This window comes from Galendromus occidentalis, unplaced genomic scaffold (assembly GCF_000255335.2).
Source record: "Galendromus occidentalis unplaced genomic scaffold, Mocc_1.1 scf7180000077143, whole genome shotgun sequence".
NCBI lineage: Eukaryota > Metazoa > Arthropoda > Arachnida > Mesostigmata > Phytoseiidae > Galendromus > Galendromus occidentalis.
The window spans coordinates 1-12,044 of record NW_003805131.1 but is presented as its reverse complement, the minus strand read 5'-3'; the positions used below and the strand labels follow the sequence as shown (position 1 = coordinate 12,044).

At 49.0% G+C, this 12,044-nt stretch overlaps 1 protein-coding gene across 1 annotated transcript; it reads left to right on the top strand.

Annotated features, from left to right (window-relative positions):
- Positions 1-3,115: 3,115 nt before the first annotated feature.
- On the top strand, positions 3,116-4,111 carry LOC108863950 (uncharacterized). The gene is made up of 3 exons (XM_018638707.1): positions 3,116-3,343; positions 3,440-3,689; positions 3,819-4,111. Exons 1-3 carry the CDS (start codon positions 3,116-3,118, stop codon positions 4,109-4,111), a joined length of 771 nt encoding a protein of 256 aa, XP_018494223.1.
- Positions 4,112-12,044: the final 7,933 nt, after the last annotated feature.

Sequence of the window (12,044 nt, the reverse complement as noted above, 5' to 3'; positions counted from 1 at the left end):
GTACTCCGATCGAGCGATCTCTCGGGGCATCCGCGAGGCCCGAGGCCCTCCCTCCATCCCGGAACGTCCGAAGAGCGTTCGGGAGCTGCGGGCGACCTGCAAAATGACGCATCGCGCCCGACGCGATCTCAACCTCCCGGCGCGCCGGACGCCACTCTCCGGAGCCCTCTGCCGTCCAACGCTCCCGACTAGTCTGAAAAGGAACTCGCGGCCCCTGACCGGAGCGACGAATCTCACCAGCTCCGCGATGCGAGCTTAGCAGCTCCCTGGGAGTCTGTTCCGGATCCATACCTGCGATTCTAGCTGCTCTCGAGATATCCGCCACAGACGCCACGACGCCCGACGAGGGGTGATGGGCGACGGCGAGCTTGACCGGTGTGAAAACTTCATGCAACCCACGTACAATGTGATCGAATGCATCACCGAACGAAATTCCGGCGGCCTGAGCCAAGCTCATCATCTTGTAGACGTGGATGTCCACCGGAGTGTCCGCCGACTGAAACAAACTAAAGAACCCGCTGGCAGAGCACCCCGGAATGACGGACGCCTCGGAAAATCGGAGCGCGAAGGCGCTGACGTCATCTGCGGCGTCGTTAGACCCGAACGGAGTATCCGCCTCCTCAAGATGAAACCATATCGCCGCCCGGCCCTCTAGATCAGGGTTTCCCAACAGGGGTTCCGCGGAACCCTCGGGTTCCGCGACGAGATTTTCGAGGTTCCGTGAGCGAATTCCTAGAGCTCAAGCGGACAGATGCTCGGTTCGATTATCAAGCATTAATGCAATAATTCATCAAACTTTCAAGCCAAATGCGCTGTTTTCGAAAAGTGCCGCTCCAGAGGATAAACAGGGTTGGAGAAAATCATAATCAAACCTATGATTATGATTATGATTATAATCACAGATCGGATTTTCGTGACTATGATTATGATCATAATCGAAACCATAATCATCATCACAGGCGTAATCATACCCGTAACCACAGTTTCTAGCACAACAGGATACAGGATTATTCAATACTTACACATCGCTTGTGGTTCGAGAACGTCTCGAAACAATCCCGTGTTCTTCAATATCCTTTACTCTTAGACTTTCGACGGACACCTACAATCGCTACACGAAACAACACAACGCAATAAATAATGCCTTCATAGCAACAGCGAACACCGGTAAAGCAGCCGTCGGAATAATTTGCGCGGCGTGACTGTTCACGCCGCTTCTCGCTAGACAATATCAAAGCAAGCTAGTCAACTTTCTTTTGAACTCTCCATACATATCGACATCTAGTGAAAAACGCGAAATGCGTGATTACAGATGAAATCAGCATGCGCGGTTCTCATCTCTTTAATTCGGTGAACTCACGACTGCAGCAGATGTCAGACGAACACGTGGCCCTGTTCGCCGGACTAGATCGTATAGCATGCGGCGACTTGAAACAATTACCACCGGTGTATTCGTGTCCGGTATATAGCGCGACCCGGAATTCTGTTGGAGAGAACGCCATTTTGGGGCAGTCTTGAGATTATTCTCCACTGTCTCAATGAATGCGATAAAAGGATTCCCATTTCTCGGCCGTCTTCACAAAAGTCGGCTCTTGCGAAACCTTGACGTCCGAGGAACTGACCATAACCATGCAGCAACTTGTCTATGTGGCTATAAGTCGAGTGACAGCTCTAGAAGGGTTGTTCTTGACGAACGTGAACGGAGACTTCACTTTCCATCATGGGCGGACTCACCCTCGATTCGAGACGTTAGAAATGAATACAAGAGGTTGGCTTCTCATCGCTTGCCACGATTACGGAGGAAATCAAGCAATTTCTAGATACCGAATCAACATCCGATGATACAGCGATCATTCTAAATCTGAATGTTCAGAGCATGGCGGCTCACGCTCAAGACATTCCCGCGAATCCAATTTCACTGCGGGCTGACTATTCAAATCTCACGGAAACATGGGTGCCAGATATCGAAGGATTCCGAATTGAAGGGAAATTTCGGTCGGTTCCTCCAGAGATGACGATGAGTACTCGAAGAGTTCGATTAGGTTGGATTTAAAGAATGACTGTCATGAGCACACAACACTGGGGAATAATTGCAAAGATTCGACATTCGCGAGGAACATGGAATCTTTTTGCAAACGGTCCACATCCTACTTCTCTTATAACTGTCCGATCTTCAACAGAAGCAGCATCAAATAAACTTCTGAATGCGTCGACTGATCGAATTTTATGTCCGAAAATGTCCGCCATGAGGCGGATCTTCTGGAATTCTCGAATAGATTGCTTATGCAACAATCAACCGGAATGGAGAATCAGAATGAGGAATCGGGAAGGATGAATCGGAGAATGATGGGTTTCGGCTGAATGTGTTTTCGAGTAGACGACTTTCAGCCTGCTGAGTTTCGGCTCCTTGAGTTTCGGCGTCGAGTTCCCGTCTCGAAAGGTGTAGGCGGATGAATCATACAGTCAGATTGCGTTTCACTGAGGCGTCGGTTTCGTTATCACCGTTCAGAAAATTTTCGAAGATCGAGGATCAGAAGAGAAAATCATTGATAACATCTACGAAATAAATACGCCACTAGAGCGATTCAAGAATTCAAGAATACTATTCGGAGGAAGCACGGGAAACGATCGGAAAGAAAAATGGAAAAATTTATCGCCTCTAAATAGACGACATGAGGCTAGACGAGTCTCACTCACTTGCGGCGGATTAATCACTATCGCATCGAGCTGAGTCAGATCGACAACGAAGGTCAAAAGTGTTCACGAACTAGCATGTCGGAGCCAAGTTCGACACGAGGAAAGGGGAGGTCCAGGGTAACGTTGTTGAGGACACCCAAGAGGAGAGGCAAGTCATTCCGAAGATCCTTATCTATTTGTTCGAATATTCACTCATCATGTTCACCAGTCTATCATGCTGGAACAGACAAGCTCTTGGCCATTCAGCAGACAACGGGGAGTTCAATGAAAACCCGGCGAAGCAGCCGAAGCTCGTAATGTCGCTCGAGTCAGGATCCATCGGGGATGTCGTTGAAGGTCGAGTGCAGTCGGAAACCGGGACCCGACATTGGGAGAAAATTACCGAAGCCGACTCCTATGTTTAGGACAGCCGACTACTATGTTCATACAAAAAGAGATCGAGAGGCAAGGTCAATATAAGTACCTCGGAATAACCCTGTCCGATAAGCCTAACTATCTCCATGAACATGATTTAGTTCTGAAGAAAAAGGCGGAAGTGGCGTTGCAAAGAATGCACGCACAATGCCTATGGACGTTCGATGAATTCGAGGTTTCCAAGATCCAATGGAAAGCCACAGCGGTCCCGACGCTGACATACGCCAATGCGGTACTAGCCTCGAGGAACCAAAGAGCGCTGAATGCTCACTTCGAAAAGACGCAGATGTCTGCGGGTCGATGGGCTCTGGGCATTACTGGATAAAAGGTAGCCAACGAGTTCATCCAAGGAGAAATAGGCTGGTCGTCATTTGAGGCAAGAGAAGCTCAGAGCAGGATCCGATATTTCACTAGGATAAGTTCAATGGAGGCACATAGATGGCCGAGAGCGATCCTGTCAATGATGGCACCGACCGACACATACACCGAGGCAGTCAAACGTTTGAAGATCCTACGTAAAAAATACCTTGATGGGGAAATAACCGTGGTATACACTAACGGAGGACGTCCACTTCTAAGTAAATATTACGAGGAAGTGAAACTAAAAGTCCAGGAAACGCAGGACAAGGTATGGAGAGATGGGATGTCCCGGTAACCAAGCCTTCAGATATACAATATGTATAAAGAAAGACGAGGACTGACCGCAGTCGGCACGTATAACAATAGAAGAGGTAGTACCCTACTCGCACTTGCGAGAGCAGGGATGCTACCGACTCGAAAATACCGCAGTAAGTTCCAAAACATCCACCCGTACTGCTGCTTGTGTGGGATGGAGAAGGAAACTATCCGGCACGTGCTATTAGAATGCACCCCACATCACCTCAATGAAGAGGAACTCCGTAAGAAGTTGGGACTCCAGGAGCTCCTGGACCGTGGAGTGCTGCGAAATACCAAGGAACTACTAGAGCGATGGGAGAAGGAGACCCGACCGATCTGCTGAGAAATCACCCCTGAGATAAAAGGGATATGAACCTGTGATATAGTATCGCAGGGACATATGGATCAATAAAACCATGAACCATGAAAAGGGTACCATCTTCCCCTTCATCTTGGCCGATAGTTCGGGAACGATTCAAATTGTGGTTTCTGGAGCTATGTGCGACTCACTCCATCATCAAATCTCGGTCGGGAACGGCTATCGCATAGTGTACGGGGTTGTGCTCATCAATCAAGTAGAAGGGGTGCCGAATCGGCGTCCCCACAGAGGTTCCCCTCTCTCACAGACAATGGTATAAGAAACAACCTTTCAATCAATAAACGCACTGTCTTGTGGACAAACAGACAAACAGACAAAGAGCAAACAGACAAACAGACGAAGAGCAAACAGACAAACAGACAAACAGACAAACAGACAAACAGACAAACAGACAAACAGACAAACAGACAAACAGACAAACAGACAAACAGACAAACAGACAAACAGACAAACAGACAAACATTCAAACAGACACGCGTTTTACATATCTAGATACCCACTTAGAGTCGATTCTGGTCGAGGAAACCAGAACACCGCTGTGGCCAATGACGAAAACGCTCTCTCAGAGATCCACGGAGCAGACTCCGTGTACGGTCGAGAGATCCTGAGAAATTTGTCGACCGGGGCTCGACCCATCTCCACGAGGTGAGGAGTTTCTCCGAGGCTCAAGAGGTATGTGGAAGAGGAGCGGAAACTGCAATCCCTCCTGAACGATGCCATGGAGATCTCTCCTGCATTCAAGCGGCGTTTCGACAGCATGTCGACCATCCATGCATCCTGCAAGAGGCTCCGTATGTACAGCGGGGATTATACCCAGGCTATCGGACAATGTACAGTTATGATAGCTGACGGCGAAGCACAAGCCCAAGTAGCCTTTCAGGTGGTATATTTGCCTGAACAGCCTCTCTTAAGCGCAAGAACATCGCTATCGCTTCAGTGCATCATACTCGGAAGAAACGTGGAGTTCGTGAATCAAATGCAGCCTTCCGAGGAACACCAAGAAGAGCTCAACAGTTTGGTTGGACAAGTTTTGAGCTCAACAGAAGGACGACATATTCAAGGGGCTGGGTCGACTGCCGGGTGAAGTTCGCATACATCTCAGAGAGGACTCGATACCGGTCCAATGTCCACCGCGAAAAACTCCGGTGGCTCTGAGAGATCGAATTATCGAGGGACTTCAGCAACTACATGACCAAGGCGTCATCACCCCGGCACACAATCCAACAAAGTGGATAAGCCAGATGTTGGTAGTCGCGAAAAAGGGAAAGAAGTTGCGTGTGATACTCGACCCTTACCATTTGAATCAGGCAGCTCGGCGATCACACTATCCACTCCCGATACTGTCTGACATTCTGCCTCGCTTGTCAGAAGCAAGATACTTCTCGGTGGCGGATGCATCAGATGGATTCTTCCAGTGTGTACTGGAAGAGAGCTCCACCGATCTTACGACATTTTGGACACCACTCGGACGATACAAATATCTGCGTATGCCCCAGGGACTGAGCATCTTGCCGGAAATATATCAGGCGAAACAGATTGAGGCATTGGAGAATCTTCGAGGAGTCGAAGTCATTGCGGACGACATACTCATTCACGGAGAAACTCGTGGGGAACATCATCGAAATCTCGATTTGTTCTTCAAACGGTGCCGGGAGAAATACCTAAAATTGAATCGCAGCAAACTAAGACTCGGGGTGCCGCAGCTGAGATACATGGGGCAAAACTTGTCTCGAGACGGTCTCCTGGCAGATCCAGAAAAAATCGACATAATCAAGAAGACGGCCCCACCGAAAGACAAGAAGGCGCTCCTACGGGTCCCGGGATCCCTGAATTATTTATCAAAATTCATCCCAGGATACTCACAGATCTCTGCGCCCTTGAGAGTTCCACTGAAGGAGAAAGTAGACTTCGTATAGCTTGAGGGCCAACAGAAAGCATTCGACAAACTGAAGGAATGCCTGACAAAGGCACCGCTCCTTGCTTATTTCGATCCAAAACTGCCGGTGCTGATACAGTCCGACGCAAGCCAGAATGCAGTGGGAGCAGTTCTTCTCCAAGAGGGGCGACCAGTTGATTTCTGTAGCGCGGCACTCAAGGCCAACGAACTGAACTATGCCGTCATCGGAAAAGAGCTATTAGGAATCCTCATCGCATGTAAGAAATTCGAGCATCAGATATTTGCTCATCCGGACGTAACAATCGAGACCGACCACCAGCCGTTAATCAGCGTGTTAAAAAATCTCTACATAGCGCACCGAAGAGGTTACAGAGGATGCTTCTCTTCATGCAGAAATACAATTTCGAGCTACGATACGTGAGAGGGAAGCAGAACTGTATAGCGGACTGGTTGAGCCGCGATACTCATCGGACGACTCACGAAGCGGCAAATGACGAGTGCCTGGTATTCAGAACGGAAATCGACGATGTTGACATCGCGCGTCTCACACCAATAAAGAATGCAACTCTCGGAAGAATCGAAAAAGCATCAGAAAACGACACGGAAGCACAACATTTGCAAAGGCTCATCCGGAACGGTTGGCCGTATAAGAATGCCAAGTGCCCGGGCAACCTCATACCGTTTTGGAAACACCGGGCTGTAATGACGCTGGAGAAGAATCTGATTTGCAAGGGTCAGGCAGTGTACATCCCCAGAGATCTCCGGCGAGAAATGTTCTCTTTGGTTCATTCGAGTCATTACAACTTCATTGCATCATGGAAAAGAGCACGAGATTGCATATTTTGGCCTACCGTCAAACACGAGCTGAAGGGGCTCTGTGAGACATGCGACATGCGAGACCTGCTTGGCTCACATGCCGAACCAAGCTAAGGGACCGATGCTTCTGAGCCCGACGGGGACATTCCCCTTCCAAATAATCTTCCAGGATATCTCAACGTTCGAGAACAATCAGTATCTCGTGACAGTGGACTCATACTGCGATTTCTTCGAAGTCGACAACTTAGGCTACAGAGCCACAGCAGGGAAAGTCATAAAAGCCACCGAGAAACACTTCGCGAGGTACGGAGCGCCGATAGAACTGCATAGCGACAATCTACATCGACAGAGTTTCTGGAGTTCCTGCAATTCTGGAGCGTAACACACACGACGAGCTCCCCGTACTTTCCTCAAGGCAGCGGGAAGGCCGAAGCAGTGGTCAAGGTAGCTAAAAGTCTACTGAAGAAATGTAGACTCTACGAAGAGAACTATAAATACGCATTGCTCGATTTGAGGAACACTGTGCAGGCCGATGATTCGAGCAGGGCGCAAAAATTCCTATCCAGACAGTTGAGATGTACATTACCGTCAATCGTGGACCACGGTTTCATCCAAAATCAGCAGCAAGTAACTCATAACGAAGAGAAGAAGCGGAAACAGAGGCAGTAATTCGATAAGTCCACAAAGAGGCTCAAGCCATTGAGTCCAGGAGACGAGGTTCGAGTTCAACCTCTACGGAAAACAGAAAAATGGATAGCCGGCAACTGCATTGAGTTAATCGGACCGAGATCGTACCTCGTCCGACTATAGGACGGAACGACAATCCGACGAAATCGAAAACACCTGAGATTGGTTAATCAGGAAAGTAGAAACGCCGAAGAAAAGGACGCGGTCAACCAGAGTGGAGCACAGACTCCTGATTCGGACGCCACAATGCAGAGTGGTGAAAAACAGGACAACACGATGAAGGTACGAATGGAGGTGGACACGACCATGCGAAGTTGCATGGAAATGGATACCACGGACCGAGATCGAATGGACGTTGACTCTCCGACATCACAACCGACAGCAGCTGCGGCGAGTAGCACATCGAAAAATCGAAGCGAAAAGAGAAAACGGAAAATCAACGACGCACAAGCGACTCAGAGCCCTCGGAGGAGTGCAAGGATCAAGCGTCCGAGAATTGTCTTGGGTGTCAGACAGAAACCCTAGGGACACATTAGTAGTGCCACGGGATGGACGTTATGACGCTCGTATAGATAATCCGATCACTATGCCTTCGAGCAGCGGAAAGGTCGAGACAAACGCTCAATCCAATATTGTCAATGATTGTGAGATCCTAGGAGAAGTATTCGAAAATTTAAGAATTGTGTAATATTTATCTAGAAGGGGAAGATGTTTATATGCAGCTCGTAATTACGCGCCACACCACAAGCGCCACCTCGTGCCACAATAAATAGTCAGCGTCACTGTGACCTCCGACCGACTCGATAGTCATCTCCCATTGCTAAGCATTCCAGATAACTGAGAAACTCCGTCTTACTGCCGTACAGTTCGCTGAGGATTTCATTCAGCGTCTAACAGTCCTGCTGTTCAGAATGGCCGAAAGCAACTCCTGCTCCTCAGAGGATCAGAAAACCCCTGGAGAGAGCAACCGCTTTGTCGCAAACTTCTACAGCTACATCAGGGGGATCCAGGAGCTACACAAAGTCCCTCGTGAGATTGCAGTGAAGTGCGCAGAGATGACGTGGACAAATTCTCTGAGATAAATTATCCTGGAATAAGTGAACTGAGCAGTTTGACCTTCCCTGAGGTCTTCTGAACCCATGTTTATTGTGAACAGAGTGCTCGTCACCTAGGTCCCGAAACTTTATGCAAATGCACATGCGCATATGCGTGCGTGCAGGAATATGCGGAAATATGCAGGAATATGCGGAAATATGCAGGAATATGCGGAAATATGCAGAGGCATGCAAACATGTCCTGAAAACCCCTTAAGGTGTGCGGAACCGATTCGTATCCAGACTGCAGATCACTACAAGAGAGAACGCGGCATTGTTGGGTGAGATTGGCAAGAAGCTTGTTTTTATTCACTCACTGGTTGCAGAGAGCAACCACGTACTTTTTCATGGTCTCAAATTCAAACCCTCTGCGATTGTCTCTGAGGAACGCTTTGTATCTTGTGCTGGCTGCTTCGACGCAGTTGCCCCCGCAGTCAGTCTGATCTCACAGCGAATGTGTGAGAGAAGGGCGTTGAGTAAAGGTGTGACACGAATGTCTGACACAATGTCTGGGAAGGCCGTTCGTGATAGTAGCATCATTTCTAGAAGCGGAGATTAAAATTCAAAGCTTCCAGACAGAGAGACTCCATATTGCGAAAGTTCCCGTGTCAGTCGTTGGTGTCCTTCGTCTTTGCAACACCGTGCACGTGATCATGTCTAAGACGGAACGGCCGTCCGACGCTCTCCTGAATCTAAACGAGCCCGGATTGTTCTCCTTGGATGGAGATGTGCTTGTTTGTGAAATGTGTTCCTGCGGGTTCCAGAAGCCGCGCAAATTCACCTTAGATCAGAACCTCAAGACCGAAAAACACAAGGCAGCCGTGCGGCGACGGCAGGACGCGGCCGAAAAGGTACGGCCGAGAAGGCCTCACGGAGGCTGGAAATTCGTCACGGATAAGTCTCTCTTCCGCTGACCTGTGCAAGGCGTTCGTGAAAGCAGATATTGCCGTCAAGAAACTCCATAATGGACACCTCAAGCACTTCCTTGAACAGTGGACAGGAGAACACATTCCGAGTCCGACATCCATCCGCGAAAACTATGTTCCTCGTTCATATGAAGAAACCCTGCAGGCCATCCGAGGGACCGTCGGATCCTCCACCATCTGGGTGTCAAACGACGAAACCACGAATTGCTGCGGCCGGTATGTGATTGCAAACGTGATTGTCGGCTTACTGAACCCGGACGGCCCCGGCAGGGGTTTCCTCCTGGCGTGCGAAAACCTCGCGACCACCAACGCGGCAACGGTGTCGCAGCTTTTCTGCAACAGCCTGCCCTTGCTGTGGCCAGGAGAATTCTACCACGACCGTGTCCTGTTGTTCGTCACGGATGCAGCGCCGTACATGACAAGCGCGGGCAAAACTCTACAAGGCTAATTCCCGAAAATGCGCCACGTGACGTGCGTGGCGCATGGTCTCCACCGTGTAGCCGAAGATATCAGACAGAAGTTCCCTGAAGTCGATCAGTTGATCGCAAATATGAAGAAAATCTTCCTCAATGCTCCTTCCCGCACGCAGGCTTTCCACGCAGCTCTTGACATTGCGCTTCCCCCTTCGCCGATTCTCACCCGATGGGGTATACATACGGGTCGAGGCAGCCATCTATCAGGCGGAGCATTACGAGGCGCTCAAAAATTTCGTATGTACTCTACTCGACCCTCACGACGCCGACGCCGTCAGCATCGCGACGGCAGCGGAACTACTGCAAAAGCCAACCATTGGATTGGATTGGATTTATTTGATCTTTTAATATGCACATATGATCCCTTTTCTTCAGGGGTGAGCTGTGTTGCGCTCACAGATCTTTTCTCTCCCATGTATTGAGGGTTGCCTTTGTCTTCCGAAGAGTCGTCTGGGTAGTGTTAGGCGAAAGTCCTATTCGGAGAGGAAACTCCTCTGGTGAGAATGTATCTTCCTCGCATCCTAGGACTATGCGTTTTTCAGTCTCCGTTGCTCCGCACTTCGAGCATAGGGTGTCGATGGAAGGGTCGTGGCTCCGTTGCCGCTTCTTGATGCTCAGCATTCCTGCTCTTGTGAGCGCCAAGAGTTGGCTACCGCGAGAATTATCGTACAGTCTCTGTTGGAGTCCTCTTGTCTCCTTGAACTGACGATAGATGCTCAATGTGGATTTAGATTCCATTCCTTCTTTCCATGTGGAATCTGCCTTTATTTTGCACCCTCAGTTTGAGTTCTTTGCGAAATGTGTTCCACATTGAGTGTGTCGATGTACTTCCGGTTAGCCTGAGGGACTCTAGATCGAATTGTATTCTCAGTTTCTTGAGTCTCTCAATCGATTTAAGTTAGTCATCTCTGCGGCTTCTAAAACAAGTTTTGGCCATCTGTTCGGGTCCATCTGGTTTATCCTCTCGAAGTATATCACTTTGCTGATGGTTTCCCTGGCGTCAAACGAACTCCAGCCGAGTTCACCTTTGATGAATTATTTGGCTATTGTGGAGTGGGGAATGCCAAGGGCCCATCTCCCCGCGTCTCGCTGCCTGACTTCGATGTGGTTTCTCAGTCTTTTTGGCATAGTTATGACTGTATTGCAGTACGTGAGTTGCGGTACGGCTGTAGCTTTCCAGAGAATTTCGGAGACTTCGAATCTATTGAAGCTCCAGAGGGTTCTCGCGTTGAGTCTCTGTATTGCTTGGTTGGCTTTTTCGGACAGATAGTCGTCGTCTGCCGATAAAACAAGTCCTAGATATTTGTAGGAATCCACCTATTGGAAGTCCCTGTATCTTAAGAGTTTTATCCTCGGAATGGTCGTTTGGTGGTCGAGAGAAGACCATGACTCCGCTCTTCTCAGGGTTGGATTTGATAGACATATCATCCCCAAATCTAGTTGTTACTTCTAGGAGCGCTTCCATATCCGCGATTTTGTTTGCCATCAAGATTAGGTCGTCGGCGAATAACAAACCTGGGATCTTGAAGAATTTCCTCTCTTTCGTGTCTCAGTGGTTGCCTCTCATCGAGACCCTGAAGCCGAGCCCTGTTGCCAGGAGTTCATTTTCTAGGTTCGCTATGTATAGGCTGAAGAGAGTGCTGGAGAGAGGACATCCCTGTCGAAGACCATCGGTGAAGGATATCTCGTCAGAGGTATGGTCCCCATGTTTGAGAAATACTCTTGTATCCTGGTACATGTATTTTAGGAATTCAACTAGTGGTGTGCTCATTCCTCTCTCTTCTAGAGTTTGCCACAGCCTGTTTCGGTCGATTTGATCGTAGGCTTTCGTGGCGTCTAGAAATACGCAGTAGAGCCCCTTTGTTTCAGTATTGGCCCTTGCGATCTCTATTGCAGTTGTCAAGATGAACACATTGTCATCTCCTCTGCGGTCTCTCCGGAACCCATTCTGCATTTCTGATAGCTGTCCCGTGTTTTCTGTCCATTCTTGTATATGTTTTCCCA

Coding starts and splice junctions, on each gene's coding strand:
- LOC108863950 (XM_018638707.1), top strand. CDS start 3,116: ATGTTCATACAAAAAGAGATCGAGAGGCAAGGTCAATATAAGTACCTC. Junction 3,344..3,439: donor CGCTGACATACGCCAATGCG/GTACTAGCCTCG, acceptor ACTGGATAAAAG/GTAGCCAACGAGTTCATCCA. Junction 3,690..3,818: donor CGGAGGACGTCCACTTCTAA/GTAAATATTACG, acceptor GACTGACCGCAG/TCGGCACGTATAACAATAGA.